Source organism: Talpa europaea, assembly GCF_964194135.1.
Source record: "Talpa europaea genome assembly, chromosome: 1".
Taxonomy (NCBI): domain Eukaryota; kingdom Metazoa; phylum Chordata; class Mammalia; order Eulipotyphla; family Talpidae; genus Talpa; species Talpa europaea.
This window is the reverse complement of record NC_140073.1, coordinates 120176741-120198426: the sequence shown is the minus strand read 5'-3', so window position 1 is coordinate 120198426 and position 21686 is coordinate 120176741. Positions and strand designations below refer to the sequence as shown.

General features: G+C 35.5%; 1 protein-coding gene across 1 annotated transcript in view; it reads right to left on the bottom strand.

Annotated features, from left to right (window-relative positions):
- FSIP2 (fibrous sheath interacting protein 2) overlaps window positions 1-21686 on the bottom strand; it is a gene marked incomplete at both ends in the record, with an annotated part of 72292 nt that overhangs the window by 36509 nt on the left and 14097 nt on the right. Inside the window, 3 exons of the mRNA XM_084259217.1 lie at window positions 11381-11487; window positions 18676-18802; window positions 21189-21299. Of these exons, the coding sequence (XP_084115343.1) occupies window positions 11381-11487; window positions 18676-18802; window positions 21189-21299 (345 nt within the window). The remainder of the gene's footprint in view (window positions 1-11380; window positions 11488-18675; window positions 18803-21188; window positions 21300-21686) is intronic.

Below are 21686 nucleotides of genomic sequence, written 5' to 3'. Positions count from 1 at the left end.
GTTCACAGTTTTTTGTTGATTTTGATTTTCACTTTCTTATAGTTATTCATTTTCCTGGTCCCTTATTTAAGTTTTCTAGATTCCTGCTATGAATGAGACTATCCGGTATTTTTCTTTTTCTTTTTGGTTTATTTCGCTGAGCATGATCCCTTCCAGCTCCATCCATGCTGCTGCAAATTACATGTGTTTATCTTTTTTGAATGCTGAGTAATATTCCATGGTATATATGGACCACATCTTCTTGATCCAGTCATCTATTTTTGGGCATTTGGGTTGTTTCCAAAGCCTAGCTATTGTAAATAGTGCTGCTATAAACATAGGGGTGCAGGTATTCTTTGGAATTGATGTTTCTGAGTCCTTTGGGTAAATACCTAGGAGTGGAATTGCTGGATCATATGGAAGCTCTATGTTTAGTAGGTCCAGAAATCTCCACACAGCTTTCCATAGTAGTTGGACCAGTTTGCACTCCCACCAACAGTGTAGAAGAGTTCCTTTTTCTCCACACCCTCGCCAACATTAGTTGTTGCTAGTTTTTTTAATATGTGCCATTCTCACTGGTGTAAGATGGTATCTCATGGTAGTTTTGATTTGCATTTCCCTGATTACAAGTGATGTTGAACATTTTTTCATATGTCTGTTGGCCATTTGTATTTCCTCTTCAGAGAAGTTTCTTTTTAGCTCTTCTGCTCATTTTTTGACTGGATTATTTTCTTTGTTGTTGCTGAGTCTCATCAGCTCTTTGCAGATTTTTGTGATCAGTCCTTTATCATTAGTGTTGGGTGCAAAAATGTTCTCCCAGTTGGTGGGGTTTCTCTTTGTTTTGCTTATTGTCTCTTTTGCTGTGCAGAAGCTCTTTAATTTGATGTAGTCCCAGCTGTTTATCTTTGCCTTCACTATCACTGCTTTGGGTGATGTGTCTGTAAAGATGTCTTTGATGTGCAAATCACGTAGTGTTTCGCCTATATTTCCTTCTATGTATTTTATGGTTTCAGATCTTATGTCTAGTTCTTTCCTCCATTTTGAGTTGATTTTTGTGTATGGTGTGAGGTAGTGGTCAAGCTTCATTCTTTTGCATGTAGCGACCCAGTTTTCCCAGCACCATTTATTAAACAAACTTTCTTTGCTCCAATGCATAGTCTTTGCTCCTTTGTCAAAGATTAGTTGACCATAAATCTGTGGGTTTATTTCTGGATTTTCTATTCGATTCCATTGTTCTGTATGTCTGTTCTTGTTCCAATACCATGCAGTTTTGATGATTATGGCTTTGTAGTATAGTTTGAAGTCTGGGAGTGTGATGCCTACATTTCCTTCTTTTTTTTTCAGGAGAGCTTTGGCTATTGGGGTTTTTTTGTGATTCCATATGAATTTCATCAATAATTGTTCTATTTCTTTGAAGAATGACATTGAAATTTTAATTGGAATAGCATTGAATCTGTAGATTGCTTTTGGTAGGATGGCCATTTTAATAATGTTTATTCTTCCAATCCATGAGCAGGGGATGTCTTTCCATTTCTTTGTGTCTTCTTCTATTTCTTTTAACAGTGTTTTATAGTTTTCTTTGTATAGGTCTTTTACCTCTTTTGTTAGATTTATTCCCAAATATTTGATTTTTTTGTTTCGATAATAAAAGGGATGGTTTTTTTGATTTCTTCTTCTTCAGATTTATTGTTTGTGTATAGGAAGGCTAGTGACTTTTGCGTGTTGATTTTGTATCCTGCCACTTTACTGAATTGATTGATGAGTTGAATTAGTTTTTCTGTGGAGTTTTTGGGGTTCTCTGTGTATATTATCATGTCATCTGCAAATAGTGATAATTTGACTTCTTCTTTTCCTATTTGGATTCCTTGTATGTCTTTCTCTTGTCTTATTGCTCTGGCTAGGACTTCCAGTATTATATTGAAAAGCAGTGGTGAGAGTGGACATCCTTGTCTTGTTCCAGATCTTAATGGAATTGCTTTCAGCTTTTCACCATTGAGAATGATACTGGCTGTTGGCTTGTCATAGATGGCCTTTATGATGTTGAGGTATGTTCCTTGTATCCCAAGAATTTCAAGGGCTTTTATCATGAATGGGTGTTGCACTTTGTTGAAAGCTTTCTCAGCATCTATTGATATTATCATATGATTTTTATAATTCTTTTTGTTGATGTGTTGGATAACTTTGATTGATTTTCGGATGTTAATCCATCCTTGTGTCCCTGGAATGAATCCTACTTGGTTGTGGTGAATTATCTTATGGATACATTGTTGGATTCTGATAGCTAAAATTTTATTGAGGGTTTTTGCATCAGTGTTCATTAGGGAGATTGGCCTGTAGTTTTCCTTTTTTGTGTTGTCCTTGTTCGGTTTTGGTATTAGTGTAATGCTGGCTTCATAGAATGTGTTTGGTATTGTCCCTTCCTTCTCAACTTTTTGGAAGAGTTTGTGAAGAATAGGCACTAATTCGTCTCTGAATGTTTGGTAGAATTCATTTGTAAATCCATCAGGTCCTGGGCTTTTGTTTTTGGGGAGGTTTTTGATTACCATTTCAATTTTGCTGCTCGTAATTGGTCTGTTTAGGTATTCTATTTCTTCTTTATCTAGCTTTGGGTGATTGCAGAGTTGTAGGAATTTGTCCATCTCCTCTAGATTGTTGAACTTGTTTCCATATAACTGTTCATAGTAGTTACTGATTATTCTTTTGATTTCTGCTGTGTCCGTTGTGATTTCTCCTCTTTCATTGATGATCCTGTTTATTTGTGCTTTCTCCCTTTTTTCCCTTGTGAGCCTGGCTAGGGGTTTGTCTATTTTATTGATTTTTTTCAAAGTATCAGCTCTTGGTTTCATTGATCTTTTGGATTGTTTTTTTAGTTTCAATTTCATTTATTTCTGCTTTGGTTTTTATTATTTCTTTTCTTCTACTGGTTTTGGGATTTTTTTGTTGTTCTTTTTCTAGATATTTGAGCTTCGAGATTAGGTTGTATCTTTGAGTTCTTTCTTGTTTTTGATGTGAGCTTCTATTGCTATATATTTTCCTCTTATTACTGCTTTTGCTGCATCCCATACATTTAGGATATTGGTGTCCTCCTTGTCATTCAATTCAAAGAATTTTTTAATTTCTTCTTTGATCTCCTCGTTAGTCCAGTGGTCTTCCAGTAGTGTGGTTTTTAATCTCCATGAGGTAGGATAGTTCCTTGCCTTCTTTTTATGGTTTATTTCTAGTTTGATGCCTTCATGGTCAGAAAAGATGGTTGGTATGATTTCAATCTTGGTGTATCTGTTGATGTTTGCCTTGTGCCCCAGTATGTGATCGATCCTGGAGAATGATCCGTGTGCGCTTGAGAAAAATGTGTACTCAGTTTTTTTTGGGTTTAGTGTTCTATAGATGTCTGTTAAGCACAAATGATCTAGGTCCTTATTTAGAGCTTTAGTTTCTTTACTTATTTTTTGTCTTGTTGATCTATCCATTGTTGATAGCAGTGTGTTGAAGTCTCCCACTAAGAATGTGTTTTCTCTGATGTCTGTTTTTAGAGAGGACAACAGTTGTCTGATATATTTTGGTGCTCCTTCGTTTGGTGAATATATGTTAATGAGTGTTATTTCTTCTTGAAGTATTGTCCCCTTGATCATAATGTAGTGACCATTGGGGTCTTTTTATTTTTTTGAGTTTGAAGTCTGTTTTATCTGATATAAGTACAGCTGTTCCTGCTTTCTTTTTTGGTCCATTTGCTTGTAGGATTGTTTTCCATCCTTTAGCTTTGAGCCTATTTTTATCTTTTGTAGCTAAATGTGTTTCCTGGAGACAGCAAAAGGTTGGGTTTTGTTTCTTAATCCAGGCTGTAACTCTGTGTCTTTTTATTGAAGAGTTTAATCCATTTACATTTAGAGTTAATATTAATGTTAGCATCTGTATTTGCCATTGTGTTTGTCTTTCCTTTGATTTTATTTATTTATTCTTTTAATAACTTTTTTTTTGCCTTCTTTCGTTGTTATTCGCCCCTCTGTGGTTCTGGCTTTAGGATTCCTTGTAGTATTATTTGGAGTGGGGGTTTAGTCGTAATGAAATTCCAGAGTTTCTGTTTGTCTGGGAAGGTCCTTATTCTTTTTCATAGAGGAAGGAAAGCTTTGCGGGATAGAGTATTGTTGGTTGGCATCTGTTTTCTTGGAGTCTGTTGACTATGTCCCTCCACTCTCTCCTTGCCCGTAGTGTTTCTTCGGAGAAGTCCGATGTCAGCCTGATTGGTTTTCCTTTGAATGTTATCTGTTTCTTCCCTCTTGTCAGCTTCATTATTTTTTCCTTGTCCTGGATTCTTGGGAGCTTTACTATTATGTGTCTTGCTGTATTTTTCCTTTCGTCGTGGAAGTTTAGTGTTCTTCTTGCTTCTTGTATATCAATTTTCAGCTCCTTCTTCGCATTTGGGAAGTTCTCTTCAATTATCTCCTGGAATATTTTCTCTGTTCCTACATCTCTCTCCTCTCCTTCTGGTATTCCAATAACTCTTATATTTCCTTTCCTCATGGAGTCAGATAGTTCCCGAAGTCTTTCTTCGTTCTTTTTCCTTCGTACTTCTCTTTCCTTTTCTGTTTTGGTTTTTTTTATTTCTGTGTCTTCAAGAGTACTTATTCGTTCTTCCATTTCATCTATTCTGCTTTCATTGCTTTTCCCAGAATTCTTTAGTTCCTCCATTAATTCTTTGATCTCCTGCGTTTCTTTTACTTCCCTCTTTAGGGACTCAATTTCATTCTTCTGACCATTGTTTTCCCTCTTTAGGGACTCAATTTCCTTCTTCTGATCATTGTTTTCCTTTATGATTTCTGTCATTTTTTTAATCATGGCAATTTTAAATTCTCTTTCTGGAAGGCTCAGAAGTTCTTCCAAGTTACTCTCGTTGCAATCTGGGGGGTGGTTTTCTTTTTGTGGTGTGCTTCTTTCCTGAGGAGTTGTTAGGTTGTGTGTGGTTCTTCTACTCCCTACTGTCTGTTTTCTAATTTGTCGTATGCATTGGTACACTGTGTTGCTCGGACTGGCCGGCATCTTGGGTGAACTTCTCCACTCCCCTCTGGCTCCTCCAGGAGCCATCTCTGGCTTCTGAGGGAGCATTCTGCTGGTTTCCGGCGGTCTTTACTGAAGAAATGTCCCTGTTCTAAAATGGCGAAGCAGGATGCAGTCCCTGCACATCCGGTCTCAGGCACACTCTTCTGCGTGCCCGGTCTGCCCCGGACGTGGGTGCCTGCTCCCTCTGTGGGCTCAGACTGCTGGTCGGAAGGGGCCTGGCGTGGTCTAACTTCCCAGCTGGCCACTGGGTCCTCCGGAAGCCTTCTGCTCTTTTCAAGAAGTCTTTTCTTAAGAAATTTCCCTCTTCTATGGGGAGTTAGTGACTTTTTTTTTCTGGTCGCTAAGTGGCGCCAGAGATCTCTCCTATTGTCCTTGGGGGGCTGTTTTTTGACCCCCTCCCCCCCGTGGCACAGGGATCAGAGCGGGAATGGTAGGGTAAACCTCAATGGCTTTGGGGTGCTGTGTCTGCCTTGTGCCCCACCGTCGTGGAGAACCCACGGCCCGAATTTCGTGCCCCGGGTCTCAGTTCCAAAGCCCTCAGGTCCAGGACATGGGCTGTAGCTCAGTTCAGTGGCGCGGGAATGGCGCCTTTTGCACCCGCTCCCGTGCCTGGGCGCCTGGTTCTTGCTTACTCAGTGAGGGACTTTCACCTCAGTGAGGGCCTCCACGCGTCTCCCCGCAAGCCTAGGTCGCAGGCGCGGGGACCTGGGCAGCAGCGATCCCGATCCGCATTTGCTTTTCAAGCACACCAAGCCCACCGGTTTTCTGCGCAACCTTACTGGTCGGCCTGGGGCTGTGTGCAGGTCTCCTCCGGTGGTCTTTGTTGTTCTCTAATGGTGCCCAGAGCCGTTAGCTCACCGCAGCGGCGAATCTTGCAGGGTTCTCCACAGCTCCCGTTCATGGGGTGTGGTGGCTGAAATGGTTCCTTTCCACTCACAGTCCCGCTTGATGTGTAGTTTGTTCTTGTTGGTTGTTTTAGTTTATTTTTTAACTCCTCTCTGCTGGTTGGAGAGTGCCAACTTTGTGGGTGGGGGAGGGTAGCAGGGTTCTGCGCTTTCCTCCCTTCTAGTCCTCTTTTATGGCAACTTTCTTCTTCGGGTAGTTTGCTGGAGTCACCCGTTTATCTTCCGTGTCCCAGTTCTCACTGGGACCTGCCGCTTTTCCTCCCTAATAACTTTTTTTAATGGGAGATCTTACTCGCAGAGTCTCCTCGCCGCCATGTTGCTCCGCCTTCTCCTGTTTATTTTGTTTATACATGCACTGGGTACAGTCAGAAGTGTGGGAGGGTGAGAGAATTCTCCAGAGCCAGAGAGAGGAGCAGAGCAGGCAGAAGGACTGAAGTACACTGCTGAGGGGAGCAGCAGGTGGCAGGAGAGGTCTGCGCGCCATGTGGGACCCTCCTCTGTTGGCCGGGGAGCAGCCAGGGATCAAACCGGTGCTGCAGAGGCTGCAGGCAGCTTCGCAACCCAGCGCTCAACCGCTGAGCCACCAGGGAGGCCCGAAAAACGCATTTTGGATGACAACATATGTTGTGTAGTACTTGTCTAATCACATCCTAAATCAAACATTTTGAGAATAAAATCTAAATTTTAACAGAGTAATTGTTCTAAACCACTCAATACATATAAACTAATATATTTAATACTGATTATTTTTCTTATTGCTAGAGATAATAGCAGTAAGTGTGAAAGTTTCCAACAGTGACACTTGAAAACTATACTTAAATTTTTGTAAGTCCTATAATATAACCTACTTCTGGCAAACATAACCTACTTTTCATTATAATATTGAAATGAGAATTATTTCCTTGAATCAAACTTTTCTATTTGCTAAAAACTTTAAACCATTATAAAACAAGATAATTAACTAAAAGTAAACTTTAAGAAGACAAAGAGAAAAACTGACTAATATCATATCAATAGGTGATTATTTATTATTTAATTCACAGGTTTTTTTCTGTTATGACACATTAGAAAATACCATTGTAAAATATGTTATTTTATCAATGAATTTTATAATACATACTTTTTCCTGCAAGTGTCTTTGGGGGAGCTTCTGTTGTCTATAAAGTTAAGAAAGGTTGGCTATTTAGTTATTATTTATGGTAAAGAATTTATGTAAACCATCTAAAACTTTTAATCAATGAATCAGTTTCTTCTCTATATATTAGTGTTTTCCTTCAGAAATTCAACAGGAAGAAAAACCTTTATTTTTGTTTATCCCTTCCTCTGCACCTCCTTTCCTTTGACACTGGCTTCTGTATTCAGGAATATGATTATTTGTATTATAGAATTATAGTCAAATTGTAGAATTATAGCTTCTGCATAAAAGTTATATCTATTGGAAAATTCAACTTCTTAATCCACCTTTTTTATTTTATATATATTTTACATCATTCTTTTTGTACAATGTTTGCTTTCTCCTTTCAGATGTAGTCCCTGTAAAATTCCCACCACCAGTTCACCATGCACCATCACCATTGTCTCTTGTGCTCTTTCCTCCCCTGTCCATTCAAAAGTAATTTTGAAGGAGAGGTAAGGAAGTCCCAGGTCATGCAGGGAGTCAGTAATCTTAGCTGAGCTAAGCTAAATTTAGTTGAAAGAGTAACCAAACAATTTGCTATGAAAGATTCAAGTAATTCTGTAGTTTTATAATTTGGGGTGAGGGGGGAATAAAGAGGCATAAATCTGTGACAGTGCTATGTGGTCTATGAGTCTTCAGTAAATCAGAAAACTGATACCTGCCAGTCCTAAAGTCAAGATCCTTCTTCCAATGAAACTTGATTTGAATATGTTAATGCCACATTAAACTCAGTTTTATCCAACTATTTTATGCAATAATTTTCCTAGGAATTGGGTTTCTTTTTTAAAAGTCTACAAACCTTAATTTGCAACTATGTATTTTTCAGAAGGTGATAAGATGGGTCCAAAATTAGAACTTTTCTTCTTTCTCTCAAGTTAAGAAGAGAATACATAAATACCAATAGAGTAGGTGCCCACCAAGATTTGAGGAATGAAAAGCCTTCAAGCTGTCAAAATTTCTTCTCCAAAGACCTGAAATTTCTGTAATTAGGTGTTTTTATTTTGGATTTCATTGTAGATATCCTTCAGAAGGGGAATAACTGATTAAGTCATTAATACAGTAAATTGTCATCCTTAGGAAGCCAATAATCTTAAAAGGTCTGAGGAGTAGGTAATGTTTCAAACGGGAAAAAAAAGGTAAAAAAGCAAAGAGGCAAATTCAAATCGTGGAAAACTACCTGAAGAGGAGAGGTCATATAGGACATACTTGAAACTGGCATAAACTCTCTAAATTCAAAGCAAGTATAAAACCCAGTGGGAATAAAGAAATGGAAGTAGAAGAGGAAGAAAACGATTTACTTTGTCTACATTACAGTTCAATCTTAACACTAAGAAGTTTGCAAAAGGCCAAATTTTCATTAATGCAAGCAGAACTGCAAGATGAAGAGAATTTCATGTAATAATGTGCTTGAAATAACATGAATGCAGTTGCTAAAATATTAATTTATAATTACATATTAATTTTCTTAGCTACTTACGCATTCGAGAAAGCACAAGTAGGGAAAATATCCTGGGCTGTAGTATGAGCCTGAGATTCTGTATCAGAGGAAGAAAATTATAATTAGTTTGTTCTTCCTGAACAACTTGTAAAACTATCAGCCATATCTTACAGTAGATGTTCTCTGCTGTCTCTCCACAATGAGGTCCAAAATCTTTAGCAAGACCTAAAATGTAATATACCACCTGTTGTTCTTATCTTGCTCTCTCAGTGTCTTGGACTAATCTTCCATATGTATTCTATGGTCCAGAGACACAAAATAATTTATGATTTCCCTAAATATATCATGTTTTCCATGCCCATGTGCCCTTGATTTTACTATTTCCTTTGTCTGGAGTAACCTGTCCTCTCTCTGTTCTCATTTTTTAGGTCTCATTCACTTTGTATTAACTCCTCTAGAAAGCCTTCCTTAAAACTTGTCTAAATAAATAAATACTCATCTTCAGTTCTCCTAAAACATACCGTGTTTCTCTGTAAACTCATTATTTTTTTTTTAAGTTTTTTTTTTTTTCTTTTATAGAGGCATGTTTTATTTATTTACTTGTTGTTCGTTTTTCGTTTATACATGCACTGGGTACAGTCAGAAGTGCGGGAGGGTGAGAGAATTCACCAGAGCCAGAGCGGGGAGCAGAGCAGGCAGAAGGACCGAAGTACACTGCTGAGGGGAGCAGCGGGCGGCAGGAGAGGTCTGCGCGCCATGCGGGACCCTCCTCCGGTGGCCGGGGAGCAGCCGGGGATCGAACCGGCGCTGCAGAGGCTGCGGGCAGCTTCACAACCCAGCACTCAACCACTGCGCCACCGGGGAGGCCCTCTGTAAACTCATTATTATATATCATAATTAAATATATACTCTTCTGTTACACTGTGATATAAATTAACTACTATATCCTTAATACTTCATAAAGAGTAAATATTTGTTGAATATATCATTATTATATTTCCTCTACTTACTGATTTGTTATTAATCTCTTCCTAATCAAATATCTTCTAACTTGCTTTGCATGTAATCTAGCAAGATTTCATCACTAGGTTTTAGTATATACTCTAGATACAAATATATTTATGACGATATACCAGAATGGTATATATCAATTATGAAAATATACAAGTGAATAAATCTATTGGAGAAAAAAGAATAACTTGGTTAAAGAAAGTAATGTTAATAATAAAGTCAGTTTAAAGTCAAGTTTAAATGTTAAGTTTTGTTTCTCCCTATAAACCAAAAGGTACCAATAATGTGTATTAAGTCTTATTTATACAAAATATTTATAAACATGGTAGAAAATGGTAACTTAGAAAAAGAATTAAGCATAAAACCAGCCAGGGAAATAGAATGGTTAACATTCAATGTTCAATGTTAACATTCAATGTAACAGACTATTTCACTTTAAAAGTATTGATTTTCACAAAATTAAACTAGAAAAATCCTTCATATACTTAATGTCTCAAGCATGGCCCCTAGGTACATGAAGGCACTGGTTAATCCATCCTCCCTACCAATGTCTACTTTCTGCATTGCATTTATCATATTAAGTTGTGATTACCAACGTGATTATCTCTTCACTCCCCTACAACAGCCCTGGATAAGAACCATGTGTTTTTTAATTTAATATTTAGCACCATACCTGGCATGAAGCAGGACCATAATAAATATTAGTGAAAGAATGGATGGATTGCATGATTTACTCAATAGCTGTTACTGATGCTTACTTGTTTCACCGGTGTAGCTTGATTTCTTATTTGGCTTTTCATTCCAGTCGCCATTTCTCTCCTACATAATTTAAGCAACAACAACAAAGACGATTTTTTCCCAAGATTTTAATGTCAACTTTTATTTATATATTTGAAAATACAGAAATAGAAGATTTTGAAAATTCTCTTAAATGTCAATTTTTTATGAAATGCACCCATTCTACAGTGTTTATATTACATGTATTATTTATAAAATTCAAAAGGTGATAGTTATATAAAAGGAGGTCCATAAGACCATCTAAATATTTGGTGTTTTGCAGAGTTTTGTGGGACTCAGCATATGGTTAAACTCACATCCAAAATTTGTTATAGTAAAAGGATATACTATAGGATAAGTAATAAGAAGAGATACACACTGACTCTGGGAAAAATCCATGCACAAAATCCTATGCCTCCCCTTCCTATAAAAGGGCACACTGGAGGATATTCTTTTCTCTGGCATTAAAAAAAAAAAAATGCAGTACCCTATGTACAATGTTTCTCCCTAGAAAAGTCCATTAAATACTCAACCCTCAAGGATTTTACTGATGGCTGGTCATGAAAATATCCTTTGCTTTAGTGCATACCAAAACTCCAATCTCCTCAAAGGAAATTAGATGTTCAGCAAAAAATTACATTGTTTGCAGAGTCTAGCCATACTGGAAGACACACCCTGAATCTTTGCTGGTGACTTTTCAACATTACTGGTAAAAAGGGCATGAGGAAAGATTGGTTGTCTATCTCTGAACAATCCATCGGTATTAGTCAAAGTAAAGTGAATTTGATTCTTCCGCTGAAGGTTGAGGTACACTGGGAAAAACTATGTTATAGTCTATGTTTAAGAAGACTATTCATACCTAGGGCTATGACTCTATTGAAATATGATCAATTTTAGAGAATAAAACTATTCTGTATGATCACTTCATAAGTGAAATTGTTTCATGCCAATGATGGTCATAAGATTGTACCTCATTTATTCCACTTGCAAAAAGAATGGGGCAAAGCAAATAAATGGGACAAAAGAAATATCATATACCTCATGTTTTGGAGGCTCCAAATAAGATTGTGAAGGTTTGTTAAACTTTCTTGTGGCTGAAATATGAGCTGACATAGCAAAATTTTGTGCTGAGACTTCTGTAATGCCTATAGAAATAAGAAATACCATTAAATAAAAGATACTATTGCTGGAACAATGGTGATTGTTAATGCATAGAATTAATCTATTATTCTTCCTGTTGAACTGCCACAATCACTGATTTACAGCAATCCGTAATTTATTTAAGGTATTATATCCAAGAAAATAAGATCTTTTATTGATGTTCACTATCTACAAATTTCCAGTGGCTCACCATTGCTTTATAAAACAACTCTTAAAGCCTTAATCTGTGATCTGATCTTAATTTATGTAATATTATGCCTGCTTAATCCCTGTGACTAAACAGAACCCAATGCCAGAATTCACTATTTGCATTTCATTTACTATTCAGTGTAGGGCTTCCCCGGTGGCACTGTGGGTTAAGCGCAGTGCTGTGAAGCTGTCCACAGCCTCTGCAGTGTGGGTTCGATTCCCTGCCAGCCAGGGTGATACCCACACAGCATGGCAGACCTCTCCTGCCTTTCCTGTCTCGCCTGCTACTCCTCTCAGCAGTGTTTTTTGGTCCTTCTGCTTGTTTCGCTTCCCGCTTTGTCTCTAGTGAATTCTCTCACTCTCCCGTGCCTCTGGCCCATACCCCAATGCTTGTATAAATAAACAAATCTTTAAAAAAAAAAAAATAGTGGAATACTACTCACAACTTAAATAAAGGAATAGCCAAAATTGTGTTTTAGGACAATTGCTATTAGGTGTGGTGTTAGGTATGAAGGATTAAGAGGAGTAAGAAGAGAGCCTCCCCTGGTGGCGCAGCAGTTGAGCACTGGGCTGCGAAGCTGCCCGCAGCCTCTGCAGCACCGGTTCGATCACGGGCCACTGGTGAGGATCAAAGAAGCAGTTCAGACAAAAAGAAGCAATTTGTGGGAGGTAAAATATAAGAAAGAGGAAGAAGTCAAAGATAACTCAGGTCTTATGCTTCAGTAAAAAAAGGAAAACCAGGATGATGATGAATTTGATTTTGTATTGAATTTGAAGTGGTCTCCATTTTCTGGCAATTTTCTGTGTATGTATGTAAGATATGCATAAGAATATTTTTAGCAATTTACAGCAGTCTATCAAGGTACAGAAAAACTTAACTATTGTATATTCCACTCAGAGAGGAGGTAGAAGAAAAGAAATATTTTGTGGGGAAGGATTACAGTGAATAGGGAAAACTTCCTGGTGACATAGAGTTTTCTGACATAGAGTCATTCTGTCCTGTCCTGAATGACCGTGTGTCAGGAACTTACTCTACCTTTCATTTACAAACAGGCATAGCAGGGACAGTAACTGTCCCAAACTTTGCATTTCAAAAGCCGTACTCATTAATCAATCATTCAAATAAATGGGCTAAGCATAACATCAATATTCATAAACAATTTTACAATATCCTTTATTTTTGAATTAAGTAAAACAAACAACTTGAAAAACTATGCTGAAACCATAATTATATAATTAAAAATGACAGTTATGAACATTTTTCCTTTTCTTACCTTTATCATCACTATCTTTTTTAGTATTCATTCCATCTCTCTTTTTCACACATTAAAGAAAAAAAATTCATTAGTAACTACACTTCTAAAGTATATTTTCAATCAACCAAATTAATAGTTTTCCACCCTTTATCAAGTTTACTTGAAAATTGTCTTAAGCACCAAACATATTTTCAACTTTCTAGGATACTTTAACAGCTTTTTAATTTTTTAATTTTAACTAGTTCAAAAATGAGTTTAATATGTAGCAATGTACAAACTTGTTCATTTTCCAGTAGTCCATATTTTGTTTAATGGCATCGTAATTTATTTAATATTGGTTCTAAAAAGTTTAGAGTCGTTTAATTTGTTTCAGGGCAATATATTTCCAACCCTTTCCATTTTATATTAACAGTCTTCTCTGTTGGTCTTCCCCAATAGACAAAGAATCCTCAAGAAGAGCAACCATGTCTTATTCATATTTGTAATTGATGTAACCCAGTTTTCTTATTTTCCTTGTCTCCTGGATAACTACAGGGCTTGACTAACAGTAAATATCAATAAATATTTGCTATTATTATGTTTACAATTGTTAAATGTGTTTGGCTTAGAGTCTGCTAAATTGCCTAATAAGTATAGGACAAAGGTAACTCAACATTTTCAGATAAAGGGGTCAGCTCTCATGAGACCTCCTAATATCCTTAACCAATTAGTATCATGCTAGTGAAGGAACTTGTTCTTAGAAGTGAAAGTTAACTAGATACATTAAGAAACACCATACAAAAGTTTGAGATATAATTTTATACCTTTTGCTCAGTATCATTATCTTGTACATTTGAGTGGCAAGCAACTGAATTTGTGTTCGCAATATTCTTTAAATTACTTCGAGAATGATGAATACCACTGACTGTAGATCCTAAAAGACAAACACCATGTTTTTAAAAACAACTTAGAAATATAACTGGAATACAACAAACTGTATTTTTTTAAAATTGGGTGTTTTTATAAATTTTTAAATGTCTCAATTATGAAACCATCACTGATGTTGAAAAATCATTTCCAAAACCCCTGAAAGTTTTCAAACCTTCTTGCTTTTGTAAACCATTTACCTCTCTACGTCCATCCATTGACAACAGTGCTCTGTATCTCTCACACAGTTTACTGTGAATTTTCTACATTTGTACATGGATAAAATAATATTGTATGTATTATTTGGCTTGGCTTATTTCACTCAATATTACATTGTTGTATATTTTAATACTTTGTTCATTTTTATTTTTGAGAAATATTCATTCTATGGATGTTACTTATTTTAATGCAGTCACCTATTACTTGGATTGTGTCCAGTGTGAGCCTCTTACAAATGAAACTTTATTAGCTTTCACACACAAGTCTTTGTGGAGACATAATTTTTCATTTCTATTGGGCAAATTTATTGATAATTATCTAACAGTGGAATGACTAGGTTGTATGGAATATATATGTTTAACTTTGAAGAAACTGTTGTCCAAAGCAGTTCTATTTTTTCACACACAACTCAGCAATATGTCAGAGTTTGATTCTTTTACCTTCTTGTTAACACTAAGCAAAGACAAGAAACTAAATAATGAAGATCAAACTGAAAATCAAAGAAATAGAAAAACAAGAAATAAAATGAAGAGCTGACTCATTGGGTTCAATAAAAGTGATAAGCTAGATTGATTAAATAGATGACACCAATTTCCAACATCAGGAAAATTTAAAATATTAGCACCACAGGGTCTACAGATAACACTAATAATAATAATAGACATTATGAAAAAAATACATGACAGTAAACTTATAAACCAGTGTCAGATTTCTTAAAAAAACAAACTATAAATAACATATTTATGAATAGATATTAAGAATTTCATTAATTATTAAATAATTTGAATATATAGTTTGATACTGAAACAAGATAATAAACAGTTCATAGGGAATTCAAGGCTGTGAACACTACTTGGAGAGTCGCTGGCTACAAAACTTAGGGCAAACTGCACATAAGAATGTAAAGGTTGTGTGTCTGTGTGACAGTACAGGATACATACTCAGGGTTCGATGATAAAAGAGAAATTAGTTTGATTATGGTGAACGAGAAAGAGTTACTTCTAATAATACATACTGTCTTGTGATGTCACCACTGAACATTTTTAAATTCACAAAACATAGAATGGATTACAGTTGACACAGATTGGGGAGTAGATATAAAGACCACTCTCCCCCATCCAATGTATGATCAATATGGTTTTGGAATTCATCTTTTAATGGGATGTGCCTCCCACTATGCTTAGTTACATTTACAGATCTGGTCTCTGCACAATTGCCAAGAAAGACTGGTAGCCTGTGAGACTGAAAACGGTATTTTCTACTTACCATCCTTACCTCCAATACCACTGAGATTTTTTGATACCGGTAAGACTAGTTCAGACTGCATTAAACACTAGAGTTAATGAGAAAACTGCTTTAAAAATTGAGAATCTAGTTTTATTGTCTACATGGAGTAGATACAGGATAGTGTCATCATAATTTTGTGAGTTTTAGTAACTCTTTGGTGTGTTATGAAAAACTCTTTGGACTTTAAAAATGGGACCCATGAAACATAATGAAATTAACTCCATTTCAGAGGTCCTGAGAGTGGTGGATTCTCAGTTAAGACAACCATATTTCTCCCCAGGTTTCTGAGTCTTGAGACTACTCACACCACAGTCAAGGAGAAGTTTTTGGACATTTTTGATGTTTTAAGGCTAAAGAGATCTAACTTTTATATTTTAATTTTTCACCTGGAAATTTAAAAGTGAGAAGAGATGCATATTGTTAATTTTTAATGGTCTTATACTTCTGGTCATGTTATTATATGAAGGAATTTTATGTGGGTATTTGGATTCCTTGCCTAATCCAGTGAACTCTAATAGACAATATGCAATGACATAGTATTAGATAAATAAAAGGATATTTTGATAGGCTTCATGATGGCATTGGAGTTAATGTGCTTAATTTATGGTGCATTTCAGAGTTTTCTAAAATCATTGTAAGCATTAAAAATTAGCTTGCAATTTGTTAGGTTTCATATACTGTTCCTTTAACATCAGTATACCTTTTGTTTAACTTTTTTCTAAAATGATGCATAACATTAAGTCCAAAATACTTATTAACTAGAGATCAAGTTCTGAAAGAAAGGCTCACTCATTATTGGATAGCATCATTCTAAATCAGTCATTTGACAATAGAGAACAGAAGATTTATCAGCATTTAACCAAACTCAATATTTTCCCAATTAACTGTTTAGTAATTCTTATCAAAATATTTAATTACCATATGTTTCTTTATTTGCTTTGTGTTCATCAGCAGGATAAAGTACCTTTGCATCATCATATATCTTCTTTTTCTTCTTTGGATAAGCTTAAAAAATGTAATAAAACATTTATGTTTAATAACAATGATGCCAAAATTACCAAAGATAGAATATATTTTCAATTTTCAAGAGGAAGTAAGCCATGAGGTAATTTATGTATGGGATTGTGAGGAGGTACAGGAGAAAATGGAGAGCTATCGAATGGGAGGGACTACAATCACTCTAGAAATGGTCTCCCTCCAAGTTAAAAGATAGATGCTAGGAGAGATAGGATATCCTTCAGGCACATATTTAGTATATGGATATATTTAGTATAAATATGTATAGATACACACACATGTGCTTTTTTTTTTTTTTTATAGAGGCATGGTTTTTTATTTATTTATTTATTTATTTGTTTGTTTTTTTGTTTATACATGCACTGGGTACAGTCAGAAGCGCGGGAGGGTGAGAAAACTCACCAGAGCCAGAGCGGGGAGCAGAGCAGGCAGAAGGACCGAAGTACACTGCTGAGGGGAGCAGCGGGCGGCAGGAGAGGCCTGCGCGCCATGTGGGACCCTCCTCCGGTGGCGGGGGAGCAGCCGGGAATCGAACCGGAGCCGCAGAGGCTGCGGGCAGCCTCGCAACCCAGCGCTCAACCGCTGCGCCACCGGGGAGGCCCCACATGTGCTTTTGATAGTGTATCCGTTCATATTTATTATAGATAATATATGTGCATGCAAATTATATATAAATATATATAATTCTATAGCTATGACTATGTGTTATATCTATTATAGCACTTGGTATGTATATATACTACATGTAATATATACCAACACATGTGTATATACACACTAAAATATACCATTAGTATTTTGGAATGATTTATATATTTTAAAATGTATTGCACACACACACACACAGCCCCCCCAAACATTCGATGGTCTATGAAACACAAATGTGAAAGTTACAATGTTACTGATCATTAAAACAGTGGAAAGTATATAATAAATTAGAATAATACAAAGTATTATAGGGAATGGAAAGACAGGGATCTTCAATTATGGTTTTTAAAAAAGATTATGGAATTTCATTTATGAAACTCTAAAAACTGTAGGATTTGGATAGATGTAAACAGTGAGAGCATCGTTTCAAACTGAGAAAGTTGGAATAAATAGAGAGAGGCACAGGATTAGGAAAGGTAATTAGTGTTTTAGGAATCATTAGTTGTCTCATTTGACTGGATAATGAAATAAATTGAGTGCTTACTATGGGTAAGAACTTTTGTTCTCTGTAGGAATTATTTAGAAGCATTAATTTTGTTTTCAGATCATGAAACTCTCACTGAAATAGGTTAAATAATTTGACCAAGCTATTTACCATGGAACGGTAAAAGTTTGGCTCCAGAGTCTCTATGTCACCCTTAGATAATAGCTGCTTTCTTCATGGAGGTAATGTGAAATAAAGTCAAAGGTTAGGTTAGATGTGGTGAATAGCTACCTAAGAAGTCTGAGCTTCATTTAGGAGGCAATGAGTACCATTAAGTCTTGGACCAGGAGAAGAAATCATGATAATAGGTATTTTAGTGTAACTAGCTACCACTATATAAAATGGTTTTGAGGTTGGTAAAAATAAAGATACAATGAATTTTAGTTATTAATGTATTGAAGTGGCATGAGGAGGGACTCACCTACAAATGGGATTGATAGGAATCCTAGGATAATAAATGTATAAAGAATGACCATATTCCTTACTGATACTATATAGTCATAGATAATTGAAACAAGTCTACAATTTTGTATTCTTGCCATAAAATTTTAATTAATATCATTATTTAATTTAATTTAATGTAATAAATACCACTATACATTTATAATGTAATAAAGGGAAACTGGTAGAGACTGGCATAGCAACGTCATGACTTAATGTTCCTCCTTTCTGCATTTCCTTATTTTTTTCTTCCATCCTTCCTTTTCTACCTTTAACCTTGTTCTTCCATTTGTGTTATTCTCCTGGTACTATCCTTTCTGTGTGGCAGCAAAGCAGAACACCAGATTGGTATGTTATAATAATAATCTTACAAACAAAATATTTTTTAAGTTTTGGTAGCAGAAAATACATTTTAAGTAGAGGAAGTGTGTTAGTCTGAAGTTTAGGTAAAATTGTCTACTAAATCACTTGATAAATTTATTTTGGTTGTTTTAAATTTTACATGTATGTCTACTTTTCAACTTGAACTGAAACAGTGAAATTCTAAGAACTGTGCCTGGTACAAAAGCAGGTGGGAAGTATAAGCAGAGTTCCACACAGGGATTTTTAAAAATACATAGAAAAGCACTTTTTACACAGCTACATGATCTTTTAAATGTTCTCACATCCAAGATATGTACCATCTTGTCCTCTGTGATCAAATGTAGTTTTTTCTGTGTCTTCTCTTTTATAGCCATTTCCTTGCATTTTTTGTAAATGATAAGCCATTTTTTTCTCTAGAAGAGCTTGTTTCTAAAAAAGAAAATATACTGGTTAACAGCAATTTGTTGTTTAGAAATATAAAACAAATATTAAAATGTGACTGAACATATGAAATGAATAGTTATTCCTCCCTTATGACTTATGAGTACAAATTTGAGAGGATGGTAAGTGGTAAATTATATCTGTGGGCAAGCATGAAGAATTGATTTAACACTTAGCTGCAATTTATCTCATTTCACACCTTTGGGGAATTTGTCCAATTTTACGTCAGTTAGGGTCTCTTAATCTGCAGCTCTTCTGCTTGGTTTAGGTGATTTAGAAAATAGCCATCTTCAACTAGAGAATTCCTAACTGACTTTACCAAAAGTCATTCAGACTTACCATAAGTAATGCAGCATAATACATGAAATGTGGCTTCCTTTTGTTAATCTCCAGGCTAATCCTGACCCTGAATATAACAAGAGGAAGGTAACATAACAGAAAGAACCTAAGAGCTTTCACTAAAGTTTCCAACAGGAGAATTGATCAATATATGAGTTTGACAAAACTACCAAAAATGCGAAAAAAAAAAAAAAAGGTCATCTTAAAGGATTAGGGGAAAAAATGTAACTGCATCCCATGGTTAGGAAGCACAGAAGAGACATGGAAGATATAAAAAGAACCAAGATCAATTTTTTTAACATTAAAGTAGGCACTGCAGAAGAAAAGACTAATTAATATCTATTAAGGAACAGTGTTTCTGCAAGAGTATCAGTGAGATGTCAGACAATATAAAGCATCTTAATAGGTGTTCAGAGAGACAGGAGGGGACCAAAAAATATTTGATATTAATGTTCACTATCACTGCTTCTTTTCTACATTATAGATGTGGAATGCAATGTGATACAATGCAATCAATATAAGTATATAATACTATATATAGTATACATATTACGGTATATACTATAATTCCACAGATGTGTAATACTATCCAGCTATAAAAAACATGAAATCTTCCACTTACTACAAATGGATGCAAATGGATGGACCTAGAAGGAATTATGCTTAGTCAAAAAAGGTAGACAGAAAAATAGTATTATGTCACTACTATGTGGTATACCAAATATAAAAATAAATGAACTAAATAAAACAAAATCAAACTATTGGACCATAAAATGAATTAGGTTACCAGAGTGGAAGGGGGCAATAGTATGGTGAAGGTTAAATATGGACTTTAAGAAGTGGTCCTAAATTGTAGTTTATGCACATGCTGATCCCTACTGATGAATACTTGAAATTTAATGTTATAATGCAGTGTTGCTTTAAAAAAGAATAGATTACCATAGATATTTAATTTTCAATAATAAAAATTACAATATAGCTATATATATTGATATAACCAAATTATGTAAATCTTACACTTACATCTAGGTTTGTCAACTATAACCTACCTAGAGTCATTATTTAGAATATTAGAAAACTTTTACTGTCAAGGCATTGTCAATTTTATTAAATAAAATAGAATCTCAAAGTAGTCTGTGAGGTCTAATAGCATGGTTTTTATTTATTTACTGTGATACATATTTACAAAATATTATGGGTATGTATATATGTATGAACCTGGAAGGAATAGGGAAGTGAGGGATTTACAAGTACTATCTCTTCTTTATACTGATTTATACTCTAAATCAGAAAATATTATATACTTAAAATTAAAAAGTTACTTTAAAAGTTAACTGGTTGAGGGCCTCCCCTAGTGGCGCAGCGGTTGAGCGCTGTTGAGCGCTGGGTTGCGAGGCTGCCCGCAGCCTCTGCAGCACAGGTTTGTTCCCCAGCCACCAGCGAGGGTCCCACAAAAAAAAAAAAAAAAAGTTAACTGGTTGAAAAGAGTACAGAAGAGAATGGGCAGGGGAAGGAAATTGTGGAGGAGTGTGGTAGAGAATGTGTGGGTACTGAGAGGTGGGAAAACTGTGGTGACCACACTTGAGGGAAGAAAGCCTATATTTTGAAAAAATAAACAAGGATTTAAAAAAGTGAGATCTACAGCAAAGCCTCCTCTTTGTAAAGTTTAGTCTTAGAAAAAAACAAATTTGTATCTGGAAAAAAAAAAATAACTGGTGGGAGAAAAGTGAGAACGTGTTTGTAGAAATTCTGATTATAAGAAAAACTTAATATGTAATTTTTCACTATAAATGCTACAAATATAGTTTAATGTGTGAGATAAAGTCAAAGTATTTATATCAACTAATAGGACAGCATTATATTACACTCAGAATCTCGTATCGTTAATATATAGCATTTTTTCATAACTTTTAGTTTTGTATAATGTATGTCATATAGGGTAACTGGCCAATCATTATCTCACAAAAAGCCTAATCTTTCAAAAACCAAAATGATTAAATGTTCCTCCAATAGCTCAAGTTAGAGGTCACCCTACCTTCCTGTCACTCTCTTCTCTGTTTCTACGCCGCTGTTCCTCTATCCTAGCTTCTCTTTTAACATCTTCTCCAATCCTTGTCAGAAGTAACAATTCTTTCGTCTTCCATTCCTGGAAAGCATGAGGTTCATTTGTTCAATACATGTTCACAATAAAAATCTGCATTTTGTACACCGTTAAATCAGAACAATTCAAGGACCTAGCAGAAATTAGGTCAAGCATAATGAATGTCATGCATTGGCTTTAGAATGGGCTTTCTAATAAAGCCTATGAACAAAAGCATGGTTACTTTTCACTAAAGCTAAATTAAAGAATGTTTGCCTCTCCACAGTAAGAGCTAGAGCGGAGTTAAATAGTGTTTGGTAACTTTCACGATCATATATTTCAGAGCAGATATTGGCTTATCTATACAGTTTGTGGTATCATTGTGACTTCAGCCTTAAGATTTATGTAACAACTTGTCTATTATATCTGTGAAGAAAGATTAATATGGGTAAA